Source organism: Bactrocera oleae, chromosome 6 (genome assembly GCF_042242935.1).
Source record: "Bactrocera oleae isolate idBacOlea1 chromosome 6, idBacOlea1, whole genome shotgun sequence".
Taxonomy (NCBI): domain Eukaryota; kingdom Metazoa; phylum Arthropoda; class Insecta; order Diptera; family Tephritidae; genus Bactrocera; species Bactrocera oleae.
This window is the reverse complement of record NC_091540.1, coordinates 41586027-41601095: the sequence shown is the minus strand read 5'-3', so window position 1 is coordinate 41601095 and position 15069 is coordinate 41586027. Positions and strand designations below refer to the sequence as shown.

Here is a 15069-nt window from a genome sequence, read left to right as displayed (position 1 = left end):
AAAATTCACATAAAACTATCCCTATTTTTAAACATTTTCAGTATTATGGAGTTTTCCCCCAAGGAGTTTGCCACTCAGAGGACCTATCTGCCACACCTTGCTAGACACACACGGGGGTAAGGAAAAAGCTGTTTGCTCGCATAGACATAGGTTTTAATGGCTGCCTCGTTTATATTCCTACATATATACATATGTAACTATTTCAAAGATCCAGACCAGCATAGACCGTTATAAAGAACTCGAGTGCACTGGATCCACAACAGAATTGCCTTTAGTCACGCTAGTCCATTTGGTATGGAATAAACACTGCAATATATAATTACCCAGAAGGCAAAGCAAGTAGTTTTTGCTGATATGGACTAGTTCGTTTCGCAGCACGCTTGTAGTAGTTATGCATTCGTTGAGTTATTATAGTTTTAATTTTAAACAAGTAAAGAAGAACAAAGTTCGGGTGTAACCGAACATTTAATACTCCTGCAACTTGCAAAAAACAAAGGCGGAGGAACACCTTCAGACACCGTGATTTTATTAATTTAAGAAAAGAGGATACACTGTTATTTATATTAGAATTTCATTCGGATTCCTTATGGAGGACGTGTTGACCTGCTTTTACCTATTTTGGTACGAATTATAGTGCAATTTTTGGACGTAAGATGAATTACTTTGAGGGCACTATTTGTTCAAAGTTTTAGTCTGATAGTTTTTTTTATGTTTGCTTTGTATACTGTAAAGTAAAATAATCAGGCGGGATTTGAAAATGTGTTATACGGGAATTAGGCGTGGTTGTCATCCGATTTAGCCCATTTTTGTAGTGTCTAATAAGAAAGTTTGGGTAACCTTACACACCAAATTTGGGTGTTGAATCGCTCGAGTAGATCCTGAGATGTAGGTTTCCATTAAAGTTGGTCCGATTTTCACACCAGATCCTAAAAAACCTTGCTTTACCAACCTGGTTGTGAAATTTAATGCTTGTGGCTCATTTTTTCAGTGAGTTATAGTACTTTAAGTAGTTTTCAAAACAACCGTTATATGAGAAGGGGGCGTGGTTATCATCCGATTTTACCTATTTTCACAGAGGTTGAACAGAATGTGGATGATCGATGTATCTCCCTTGAAAGTGTTTTTTTACCCATTTCCTTGCTTTGTATGTATTCGGCTACTTTTTTATATTTTGAAATTGCTGTTCAATTAATTTCTAAAGATCCTGCGATCTCTTCTTTTTTGTCTACAATCTTCCAAATCCTCATCTTCAAACTTTTTTCGCTGTCCGCAAATCCATCACCATCTCTTAATAAATCGTACTAATATAGTTATAGACCTAATACAATGAAGATAAAATTTCTGAGATTCAACACATGGTTCTAGGGAGGTGGGCACGAGTGCCCTTCGTTCTGAACTTTCTTGAAACCTTAGAAAGTGTCATGACTATTTTATATACAAAATTTGTTTCGAAGCAGTTAATATTCCTATTAGACTAGTTCATGTCTAGTCTACATTCAAATGCTAGAAATATAGTTAACCAGCAAGCTTGCATTTTAAGCAAAAAGTGGTCACCATGCTTTAACCCCTTTACATTCAAAATTTTTGTGCATTTCGCGAATGGCTTCGGCATGTTTGTGAGTATGTGTGTTGGTGTATCCTTGAGAGTATCTACGTGATGCGCAACGAGAAAATCAATTTAGTTAATTGTTGAATGTTAATTTTTTATGTTCGTTACCGAGGACTTTTTGTTGTATTTTTGCGAAACAACAAGAAAATATATTATATGTATGTACATATACCTATATAATATATTTGTTTGTACGTAGTATAAAGAGGGATATGCCATTCTGAGTGAGTACATAAAGGATCACTGGAAAGACGCAGGGAAATGAAAAAGTTTTAAATTTAATTCGAAAGCAGTAATGAGGAACTTCGGAGAGAAAAGTCGTCTGCAATGCGAAATCTGTAGATATATATTTCAATAATAGTAGCATGCAATTTGTAGAAATTTTTACACCAATGAAAGCAACGAGTTTGAAACTTACACACCAGAGGCCTACAATTTTTACCTCATTAACGATTCCAACAACTTTGTGGTTGTGCAAGCGCACAAGCATATACACTTTTATTTCAATATTCACAATATCTCCAATGAATACCAGAGTTTCTTGTAGTTTATATACAATATAAACTTGTACATACCTACTTATGTATGTGTTTACATACCAACATGCTCCAATTTATAAAAACAACAAACAAATTGTATGATTAGTTAACAGCAAAGCTTAATATTGCAATCACACCATTAATACAGTAGGCGCCGCATTACAACAACAAAAAAAATAATGTACCTACATACAACCCTTTATGTACATGTACAACCGTTAATTCGATTCGGTGTTAGGAGAAATGTGTTAAAACTGCCATTAGGCAATTAACACAAATTGAAAATAAAAAACAAGTGCCTCCAATTTGCGGCAAATCAAAAACCAACGCTGTGCTAAAAACCTATAAATTTTATAGCGTTTTGTTGTTAAACCACATATCGATTGATTAGTTATAATTGAATATAATGTAGAGCAGGAAAGGTTACTCTATGCAAGTTTCTCACGGAAGTGAAATAAAGTCATTGTGTGCTTTAATATGCTTGGATATAAATTTATATGTATAAAATAATTAAAAATTTTTCTGTTCGCCTAATTTGACTTCATCTCCGTTAAAACTTCTAAATTCAAATTTTATAGAAAATTGAGTTTAAAATAATGTTGATATTGATTGATAATCACCACCGTTTTTTGCAGATAATTTAAAATAGGTCGTACATCTTTCTAAACATACAAAAATATCTTTAGTAATATCTTCATGTCACAAACCTTCCCTGCAAGCTACCTATCGTTTAAATCACCGATTAATTAGCCAACAGCGCTACCAAAGATTTCTGTTAAAATTCCTAATAGTTTCCTCAGGGTCAATTAACAATTCTAACCGAAACTCTTGTGTACGTGTGATCGTTCATCCCTTTCTCACGCAAAGCCCTTATGACTTCCACAGTGTGTATGTGTTAGTTTCGGCTCTAATTCTTTCAAAGAATTGGAGTTTCGGTAGCCGTGACTTACTGGATGTTCTTCACATACAAAATTCCCGGTCAAGAAGTTTCAAATATGCTCTATACCATATATAAAATTTCTATATTCAGCCTAAATGCAGGCAACACTTTTTCAGTTTGTGGAACCCGTTTGAAATATCAGGTAGCAGCAGAAACATTTTTAAATAGTATGTTCAACAATTAATGTAGGAAAAGCTCTAGTGTCATAATTTCAACCAATAATCTAATTCCTTCACTCTCTTTCCATTTCTAGGCAACTTTTTTACTGAAAGGAAACTTACAGTATTGAAATCATACAAAAAAATTGTGTATTTTCAAGATATTTTTTATAATAAATCAGTATTAAAAGAACATTATTTTTAAGTCTTAATATCGTAAAATTTCGTATATCCAAGCTATATTAATATTTTCAATTTTATGGTTTCCTATATTATTTGTTATTTATTACAAATCTTAATTTGTAGTTTTGACTTTATGAACAACTCTTAAATATTTCTGAAAATAATAATTTTTTTTTAATTTTCCTTTTAGTTTTGCATAAAACTTCTGCTTAGCGATGGTGCTGCAAAGGAGTATACATTTTTAGCATCCACTGTAGAAATATTATAATTTGATACTCAGTTGCATATAATTATTAACTCAAACATTTTTTCCTACAATCTTTTCTTCTCTTACCCAATTCCGAATCCGATCCATAAATCGTTTGAATGAATCCATACGCCTTAGAGCCATGACGAAGCCACTGCAAACTGTTGAAATCAACACAAAAAGTCGATGAAATAAAACACCGCCATTAAAGCGGCCCTGACAGCAGGTAAACATTGAGGCGCACACAAGAGACACACACGACTAACAGGTGGACGGAAGAGATGATGGATCGAATGTGCATTGGACACGAAAGTCCCATTAAATGTGAAAATGGGACGAGCGGTGAATGTGAATGGAAACACACGGCGGAGAGGATAAGAAATGCACTCGCCGACACAAACAAAACAGCATTTAGGGGCAAGACGCACAAGGACAACACTGCCAGGGAGCTTTCGAGCTGACGGCAAACACTGAACTGCACACTATAACACTTACTGATCGCGCTATAGATCTTCCAGAGGCGCTTTGCACTTGATTTTTATGTTTCAGTGATAAACTTTATTATTACCGTTAAATTAAACGCACTTCACTTTCACTTAGAACTTTCCGATTTGCGCTTTCTTTAGCTATGCTTCACTATTTTTTCGCAGAATTCTTAGCGGCACTAATTTCGTTTCGATTCGCCTGAACTCGATTACTTCGATTGCGCTTTACGATTGCGGCTTGGGTCGCCCAACTGAACCGACTGAAGTTACTGAGCGACTGCTGGGCCGCGCCAACTTGTGGCTAGCAGCACTTGCTTACCTACTTCTTGCCAGCTGACTAGCTGTCAGTCCGTGCGGCCGTCTTCTTGGGCGGCTCACTGAAAAACGCGCCGCTGCAGAAACGCTTTTTGACGCGTCGACTGAGGCGCTGACGGCATGACAAAGTCACTGACAAACTGACGACGCATTTGACAAGTCCCCACGAACTGCGAGTAACAAACGAAAATGCAATAAAACACTTGCACTGCTCTCTCAACAATTTTGTTGACCGCCACCACCCCCTCTCCCTTCTCAACCATGTCAAACAACCGAGCTCGCTTTGTTTGGCTGCCGATTGTCAACCGTAACTAAAAGTAAGCTGATAGCGTATTTAATGCAATCACTTGTTTTTGTTAGTGTTATTGTTGTTGTTATTTGATTTGTTGTTTTAGCTGATGATACCTTTATTGTTGCGTGTTGGTGATTGCCAGGCATTGGAGAGCATTTGTTGTCATGAAAAATAAATAAATAATACCCGAAAGGAGAACACTCACAGCAACAACAACAATAACAAAATATGCACTAATAGGTAGCAGTGATAATAATAATAATAAACAATAAATAATTCGGTTCGTGCGCGCATGAAACAACAAAATACGCGAAACACGGACAAAGTGAAATGAAACTTGACGACGGATTTACACTACCGAAGGCACAGTGGGGCGAATAAATGAAATTAAGAGTGAAATGAGAGAGAAGCTATTAAATATAGCCAAAAATGTCACTATTGCTCAAATATTATGTTGGTCGCCACCGGACCGACCCCAAAAGCTGACTGGCGATGAATCGCATGCTTAAAAATTACGTTAAATATATGAATTGGAAAAAGCTTAATGTTTCGCTATAATCCCAAATTCTTTAACCCAAATTAATCAAAGTAAAGTGCTTAGGAAAATGTTCTAAAAAATATTAATTGAAAAAACCTATTATGCTCTAAAGGAATATGTTGCACGATATTGAAATAGGATTGCCAGCTATATGTAAGAGAAAACTGGGCAACATGTTTCAAAATATGCCTTAAGTAATCATAAAGCTCCATTGAGAGCTTTCGATAATACTTTTAGTTAATGATATTTGTAAAACTAACTGTAAAGAACGTTGCCACTTTGAATTAAGGAAAATTAATTTAATAGTATTTTGGAATTAAACTTTCATCTACAATGTAGTGCCTACAATTGGATCATCTATATCTTTACTAGAAATTTAATTATTCTGATTTATTATCTGAGGAAGACTTATGTCAAACATCTAAATTTTGACTATTGCTTGAAACATTACCTGCATGCATCCATTGCAATAACAAATGTTTTTACATCTGCCTCACTACCTGGCACTTTTTTCCGGAGGTCGTCTATGAGATCGGTTATGCGATTAAGGTAATCCAACATTTTTTAAGTTAATTTTTGAATAGAAAAGCACATTTAATGTTGTAAATGTAAATCTTCTTTTTATTTACTTAGTAAATGGGATACGTGGAAATGTGGATATAACCCCTTATAACCCTATGAAATGTATTCGGATACTAACTTAACTCACCTATCACAAAAATCAACTCCATGCAAAATGTTGTTAAGTAAGTCATATCGCAAAGCGTCTCAATTGTATATCCCTATTAGCACTTTCATAATATTTCATCCTATTATAAAAAACGAATGCTGAGAGGTGATAAAATGCAGTGCCAGCAACTAACCAAAACAAATTCTATACAAATCATACTCATTTTCTACCGCAGTAGTCATTCTACTTAACCCACTGTACGCCAGTGCACCTTTCCTTCACTTAGCGGGTGTAGTAATACTATGTAAGTATATATATAATAAAGTTTCGCTTCACATTAGAGGCCTCTACGCCCCGAATGCTCTCAATTGTATAGCGTGAGTTGTAAAGCGTGTAGAATAGAGCGTGGAAGGTGCTACGAGTACATGTGTAAGCAGTAAAACTGTAAGCACCGCAAGTGAAATTGGGGCCGCAGAGACCTGCTTGGCGGTAGCGGCGCTCAAATGTCTGATGAGATTAACCCAAAGCAAGAATCACTATCTAACACAGGTGCTGAGACACATACACACATGTGCTCATGGCTTGCTTGTAGAATTTTTCAGCGTTCAATAGGCAAAGTAATAATAACAACCACACACCAACATATTGTTTAACTACCAACCACAACAACACGAGTTACAATCAGGTAAACATGAACAACAACCAACAATTCTGTAGCACAATTCGTGGGGACGCTGGCAAAAGGAGGCCGAAATATGAGTCGACGGAGACGGACACAGAGCACACCGCCGATGGAGGCCGCCTGAAGTGTGTATGTGCACCTGTGTGTTTGTAGCGGCGTGCGATGCATGCAAAATGGGAGTTGGGTAGCTTTTGGAATGCAAGCGATTGGCAAGTGATGGCATGTAATAGCAGTTACTGTATATATAAGTGTGTGTGTGTGTGTCATATGTTTGTGAAGCCCTACATTTCATGTATGCATTTGCTCATGGTTACTTGTTTCGAATCTTATTTCCATGCGCTCGTATGTGATTACTGTTACTATTGTTATTGCGTTGTTGTTGTTGTTATTGCTTTGGTGATTGTTACTGCCGCTACAATTGTTTAGCATTATTGTGTATTTGAATTTTTTTATTGTATTTTTTAGGTGGCGGTTGTCACTCGATGGCATTGTTTAGAATGAGTATTTCGGGGCTGACACAGCAAAGCCGAACTTCTGAACATAAACTCTGGAAATTTGTGGTGACGATGGCGCGAGCGCGCTGGAGCTTGATTCATAAGTGCGAGTACACATTGGGAAAAAGCAAACATTATAAAACGTGATTTTAGAACACTAGATAAGAAGTGAAATATTTTTAGTAATTATTGTACATAAAAAGTATGCAGAAATTGGGGAGTTTCTTAAACTTGGCAGAATGTAAATACAACATTAAATTTTATTTGTTTGATCGGGTAAATTATCGGAGAATCTATATATTATTTATGTAAATCTGGCAGCGGCAATCGGACCACAATCACGCTTACTTTTAATACACCATAATTCCTTCGAAAACGTCGCCTAAAATTTACCCTTTACAAAAACTAAATAAAGCAATAATTAAGACACGAAAAACAAAACTACTTTCCTTCCTTTGTTTGTGTTTATATCGCTTATCTCGACCAGTGTTTCAGATATTTTAATGAAAGTAGTTGACTAGGGGTTCTTAAGCATAATAAGATTTATGGCAAATAATGAGTGATATCGGTCCATCCATGTTTCAAGCACCAATATTATATGGGAATACAGTGATTTCTGTAAGTCAGGTTATAACTATAGTCGAACTTTTTTTTAAGTTTTAAAGTTATTTTAGAAAAGTATGTTCAATTTAATATTATCCAAGGTATTGCCCAACTGAAGCTATAACATTTTCATGTCTCTCTGGCAATTTGTTAATTCCATCTCAATATAACGGCGCCACCTTGGTGGCAAAAAATGAATTAAGCAAATTTTTAATACTCTGTTCTGATGTGAACCATATATTGCAGAAGGAGCAAGGTCTGGGCCATAAGGTGGGTGAGGCAAAACTTCCCAGCCACCGTTTTTCAAATAGAACCGGTCCTGTAACATGATTCCGAGCGTTGTCATGATGGGAAAATGATGTCTCGTGACTAGTCCCTACTTACAGACATTTTCGGCTATCGCTCGCTTCAATTTGATGAGTTGTTGTCGGTAGCGTTTCCTAGTAATAGTTTCACTCGATCTTAGAAGCTCTTAATAAAGCATGACCTTCTCATACCACCAAATACAGAGCATTACCTTGTCTTTTGGATATACGGGTTTGCAGTTATTTGGCTGGTTGGCTAGGTTTCACATTTGGTTTTAGCATATCAGGTTGTTGTAATGAATCCATTTTTCATCACCAGTCACTTTCTAAAGTGTTCAGCAATCTTCTCCGATTGGTGCTTCAGCTCCTCCTCCAAACTTTTACGTGCTTTCACGCTGTTCTTCGTGTTCCACACAAAGCTTACCAATTTAAATCGTGCAAACAACATTTACTACATTGACTCAGCTAAAGCATGTTCAACGTAAACATCCACTAAAATAGGATGCCTTTGGCTAAGATTTTATTCATAGTAAAATAATGAAGAAGAACTCCACGCACATCTTCTTCAGTCACAAAATTCGACAAAATTGAGTGAAAAAAGTTAATATTGTTTACGCTTCAATTGAATAACATAAACTGAAAAAGACGCACAAGGACAGTACCTTTATAACGCATGTTCGAAAATTGGAACAATGGAATAAAAATTAAGTTGCGTCATCTCTTGGCAAACACGCACGATTATAGTTATTTAACTATAGATAAAAACTGACTTTCGTAAATTTGTTGTAGTTTCATAAAAATAAACATAATTTAATATTTATCAATTAATTGTATTTTTTCAACTATTTAACCAAAATAAAATGTGCTTTAAATTTTTCTCAGTGCATATTCACTTCACTCCACACGAAAAACAACGAACGATTGTTATGTATGAGCGGTCTCGTAATGCCCTCAAAATTTTTGCGCTTTCATTCAGTGTGTCGGTTAGCGAAGAGACTATGGAAATTTGACGCTGCAAATTTCAGTGTTTGCTAGTTTCCTGAAGAAAAATTACCTTCACATTTGAAAAATATTTTTGTGCACACAGCCCAAAGTAAACAGACGAAAAATTCCAACAAATTCAATTGAAATGCGCAAATATGACAATAAAAGTAAATATGAAGTCAGCTAATTATGACAACAATAAAAACAATTGTTTATGTGACATGAGAATTGTATCGAGCTTTTGTTGTTGGTTGTTGTTGATCTCAAGTCAATTTTGTAGAACAATATTTTCATACTTGCGAATTTTCGAGTACACAGCTTCTCGCTTACTTATTGTTGTTGTTTATTATTTTTTTTTAGGGCGTTTGTATCTTTACTGGAATAGTACGATGCATTGTTTGGATTATCGAAACATAGAGTTTACTTATATATTACCAGATAAAGAAGACCTTGATGTCGTGTTTTAGCGGGCAATCTGTGTTTTTCTGTCACTATTTTAGTCTCTTTATTATGGATATGTTTTTGAGATATAGCTAGGGAATCTCTAATTTCCCATTACACCTTTCAAAAACATGACTTCAGTAGTTCAAAAATTGACAACTTTAAGATATTAGATTACAAAGTCATTCTTCACCTTAATAGTTTCCTCAGCCTTTCATTCCTTTTTAGAAATGTCACTTGATGATTTCATAAGTCGATATTTTTCAAATGTGTTCTCAGAGCACAGAGAGTGGAGAACCAAGTAACCTTCTTCTCTTTCCTCTCGGTTTGAATGACGATTTTCGCTGTAAAAATATTTCGAGTAGTCGCTTGAAGACCCTATATTCAGCAAACACATCATTATTGACAACGAGATGTGGGTTTAAAAATATGCTTTCGATACTGTTCAAAAAACCGAATGGCGCTCCAAAAAATATCCGAAATTTACTGAAGACACTGAAGGCCATCCCAGCCGAGGGTTATGACAACTAAAAATGCTACATGACAGCCTTCATTGGTATGTTATGATCCCCTCGAGGAAATCAAAATGGCCGACCTTATCATCATAAGTAAGAGATATGAGTACCAACATAACGCAATAAAACAGTCGAATACACGTAGCCTGAGAAAATTCAAAACTCGAGAAACTTTTTGAACAAACCTCGTATAATCGATGTAGAATTGTTTTTGTGGAGCCGCTCGATCTGTTTTGGTATAAAGGTGCACCCTAAAGCTATATGGTCACTAAACTCTGAGATATTTTTCGGGCATATCAAGCCTAGCAGTCTCAAATAAATAAGATATCGGTTGTGAAATAATCTGTATGAGAACTAATAGGCCAAAGTAATAATATAATACGTGTGATTAGCTGATTATAAGCACAAATGCTGGTGTAAAGTACAAACCCTAAACGAACCAACATATATATTGTAGTCTTCCTAGCCTTAATAATGAGAACCTTACGAAAAGTCCTAAATCAATCTACAGACAACGCTGATGCTTGCTAATTTACTAGAATAAAAAAGGAAATTACACAAATAATTCCAATTGATGCAAATCTTTTTCTAACCTCACTTAAAACTGTGGGTTTTCTAACCCATAATTTGTGTTCATTTTTCCCATCAAATCAAAACGTAAATGATGTATTGAACTCTCGCAATTGCACTTAACATGACCCACACATAACGGTAGTTTAAATTGTATATATTTATTTTATTTCGTTGCATAAAAAATTATAGGCACCAAAATACAATACTGCCACAATGGAGTACCGATTAAGCACGCAAAAAAAACCTTTAAAAATAATTGCCAAAATACGATTGCGGTTAAACGAAGTTAATGTAAAAACAACAAACAATAAACAAAGTCGCAAATTATTATGTAAATACAAGCGCGCAAGTGCAAGTACAACGCAAGAGTGCAGCGCATGAGCAGCCACTCAAGGGCAGAGGTGCTTTCGGTATAAATAGGAGAAATATAAAAACTGTTGTGAGGTTCGGTTGGTAGTGGCTGGAAGGAGGGAGCGCACAGATTATTGATTTTGCACAATTGTTAATTGTTAACTGTGCGCATGCGTAATCGCAACGCACGCGAGTCTACGAGCGGGAAGTGAAAGAGCCGCTGTGTGACGGCAAAGTAAATTTTTGGCTTAAAAAGAATAAAGAAAATGACGCCAACAAATTGTGCAAGATTTATGCGGTAATCAGTGGGCAATTTGTATTGCTTTTTAGTCAATAAACGATTGCAAGCAACGCATTGCAACAATAAAGAAGGCGACATGCAAAGCGATGCGAGCCAGACACGAACGAATGCGAGTGAATGTGAACGTGCAATGCGAGAAAATGTTGCGCATTATGTAATTTCGGCAGGCAATAAATGAGCGAGATAAATGAGTTCCAGCAGTTGGGAAGAAATATATGTAAATGCCAAATTAAGTTAAATATTTATTTAGGCAATCATAAGCACCAACTGTGCGCGAAACTGTGCGACGAGAAAATCCGAAATTACGAAAATATTTTGAACAGCGAACAAAACATCGTCGCTGACACACTCACGATATTCATGCCCGACGCCACAAAGATAATCCAAATTAAATTGTCAAAATTGATAATTGAAAAAATCGCTGCGTTGATGAGCAAATGTCGACGTGGACACATGCATATGTCACGTTTTTAACGAGATGACAAATACACAAATTCATAAGACCGAAACACAACCAGCAGCACCACCTCATACACACATATTGTATATATGTATATACATGTGTCCTAAGAGCAGTGGTGTGGCACTGCATGACGAGGTTAAGGAGTCGCAGATAAATCGCTGATGCAAACGCTGCATTTTAGCTGCACGAAAAAATTGTTTAAATGCATTCAAATTAAAAGTGGCAACGCGCATGCGCAGCACACCTCTTAGAAATACACACACACTGGAGCTGGACCATGTGAGTGCTCAGCCGAATTGTGCTTCTTTATTATTTTTTCATGTGATATTGTTTTCTATGGCTTCCATATGGTCACACAAAGGCGAAATTAGAGAGGGTTCCAAAGCGGAGGCTATTGGTGTAGAGCTAGTAATAGTAGCTGTCAGAAGAATGTAGTAAAATTTTATCAACACATCATTTGAATGCAAAGAACAGAACTTAGGAAAAATATTGTGCCACTAGGTGGCGCCACTGTCAAATTATTCCAAAAAAAAACTTCAACAAATTTTTAAATAAAAATTGCGTAAAATAAATAAACAGCACAATCTTTCATTTATGATATGTATGAAAGGCCTCAATAAGATCTTTCGTAGAATCACTGGGAGAGTAAAGTCCCTAGCTGCCATTTATTCCTATTACGACCAAGCATTAAGGTGTATATTGCTGGTACTCATTTGGTTTATAATAGCGTAAGATTTTCGAAATTCGGATGAATTACGAGTCCAGACCAAAGAATAAATAAGAAAATACTTACCATATTAATACGTTTAATATTATGGGCTAACAAAACAAGTTGTCTTAGTTTTCGGTGACTCGAAGAGGCCCTTCCTGAATATGATGGATTTTTGAAAACTAAAAGTAACCAAACAAATTAACCCCATTTTGAGCTGTCGTCATCGTCTTCAAATTGATTTCATTTTCCTTTAGATACTTAATATTAGATACGTTTTGCAAACATTAACATAAATCGTTTGTAGAATTTTACCTTTAAAGACCCTTGATGAATACCAATGAGTTCGTTCCCAAACATTCGCAAACTTTTTGCCTTAAGAAGTAAATTAACAGATTTACCACTCTCTCTCGCTCTCTCCTAGGCAAATGAAAGTTTTTATACAAAAAAAGAACAGAAACTCAAAGGCAGCAGCTCATAGCTGTTAGCAGTCATCCAGAAATGCTTTATACAATATAGACTTGGCCACATTGCCATATTATAATAGATATAGGCAAGTTACTCAAGAGCCTTTAAGGAAACTTTATTACATATTATTATTATTACATATAATAATTTAGTAAAGTTTCAAGATCAGTTTACCATTTATTAAGCATTATAAGTTTTAGTCGTCACAGTCTTCTGAAAGTGTCAAAAACTTTATCTCAATAAATTCACTGGGTGCCATAAATGCTCAATTTCGGAATATACTCTGATAATATATGATAATTTCTGGAATGTCTGGAATGTAATATGAAAGACTTCTGTCAGCGTGATTTTATTTTTCTCTTCCTTTTCCGCTTTTTTAACACCATAGACATTTTTGCCAAATCCAAATATCAAAATTTCAATGAAATTTGAATAAATCGGAAAAACTTTGAACGGAGAGATAATATATTTACATACATCAACCTCAATGCCGACTGTCAGATTTTTATAGAAGAAAATGTTTCATTGATAACTTAGGAAGTTATAGAGTAATTGTATAATACTTTAATCTGAGCAAAACCTCCGGAAAGGGATATTTTTTCACAGGGTGTAGGGGAAAAACATGTCCACAAATAAATATCCTCTTCCTGTCCCCTCCTGTCAATTTTTTCATCTCCGCCTCTGCTCACATAAGTTTTCGTCAAACATTCCACCAGCCAGTCGAAGAGGGTGCAATCGCAGCTGGCTGCCAGCTGAAAACCGAAAGTGTTGTGATGTACAATGAGAGAGTGGCGCTGATAGCGAACAGTGAACGCGTGCAGCAGTAGCCGCATCACTGGACAGCAGATAAAATAAATGTGTCAAATTTATATTTCAGACACTTAAAAGACGCAAGATTAATTTCGGATGACAGATTTGAGCTGCAGTGCCCGAGTGAGTCAGTCCAGGTGAGCCGCGAAGCGAGTAAACGGCTTGCGTAATCTAACTATGGCAATAGCAACAACCAAATAATAACAAAAAGGTAATGTTAGTATGTGGTTCGTATGAAAAAGATAGAAACAAACTACCAAATGAACTTCACTTACAATTTTCAAGTAATTGACTACGCTGCCTGCAAACATAACGAAACAGAAGACTCAAGCAACAAATCTCCGAGGGAATTAAACGACTCGAAACGCTTAAAAATATGGCGAATGAACGGTAAAAAGGAAATACAGCTAAAATTAGTCGTAGAAAATATATTTCTAAATAATACTTTGCATAAAAGTAAATAATTTTAAATAAATGCGGAGCTTAATAACAAAAGCGCAAGCGACTTTGCTGCTCAACTAAGCAAAAACAAAAAACAGAAAAGAATTCATAATATCGCTTTATAAATATAAATGTAGCATTTAACAAAAAAGTGTAACAGCAACAACCACAACAACAATCTAAAGCGCTGCGACGCTTAACTAAAATGTTGCACCGGCATTTGCTGCCAAATCGTGACTGTGGCAGTCACGTCGATTTGTTTGACTTGTCAATTGCTGGCTGCTGCTGCCGGTGTACGCACACACTCATTCACACATCATATGAATTTAATAATAAAATAAAAAATCTAAATGGAAAATGCGCTTCAACAAATTGCTTGAGTTTTTTTATACTTTTTTTTATTTTATCAATTAAAACATTTTTGGCTTTGAGCTGGTGTAAACTGTCAATATTTGTTATTTACGCGCAACACATGGCAAATGGCAATGCTGGAAGACTATCTCACTCTTAGAAATATATATACAATATATTTATTTGCCTAGGTGTAGAGAACTGGAGCAAAGCACTGTAATTGCCATAGAATGACACCTTAGGGGGTACAAATAAAGAAAATATTGCAGTTTTCCACAGTATGAATTTTCACGCTAACATTTTTGTAATAAAAAGCTTTTAGGGAGTTTTAAAAAATCCGTTACTAAAAGTTAATATAAAATCTTCAATAGCTTTTTAAAGTAAAAGTTTCTTTTAGTAATTAATTCTTTTTTAATGCACAAAATATTTTTTCACCGCTCAAATTCTTTAGCAGTACAAAATGAATATGGTCGCAATGTGGCTCTTCGAAGAAATGGTTTTGTGGCCACCGTTAAACAGAAGAAACCTTTACTTTCTAATTATTAATCCGCGTTTAAGGTTTTGTAAGTAATAAAAAACTGATCCGTGGCAGATTAAAAAAA

At 35.6% G+C, this 15069-nt stretch overlaps 1 protein-coding gene and 1 long non-coding RNA gene across 2 annotated transcripts in view; one reads left to right on the top strand and one right to left on the bottom strand.

Annotated features, from left to right (window-relative positions):
• LOC106626003 (serine-rich adhesin for platelets-like) overlaps positions 1-4165 on the bottom strand; it is a 168750-nt gene extending 164585 nt beyond the window's left edge. Inside the window, 1 exon segment of the mRNA XM_070111967.1 lies at positions 3764-4165. Coding sequence (XP_069968068.1) covers positions 3764-3910 — 147 coding nt within the window. The 5' untranslated portion in view covers positions 3911-4165.
• Positions 4166-5490: 1325 nt separating this feature from the next.
• LOC118682033 (uncharacterized) lies at positions 5491-8824 on the top strand. The gene is made up of 3 exons (XR_004977707.2): positions 5491-5855; positions 5940-6881; positions 7124-8824. It is a non-coding gene; the product is annotated as an uncharacterized lncRNA (long non-coding RNA).
• Positions 8825-15069: the final 6245 nt, after the last annotated feature.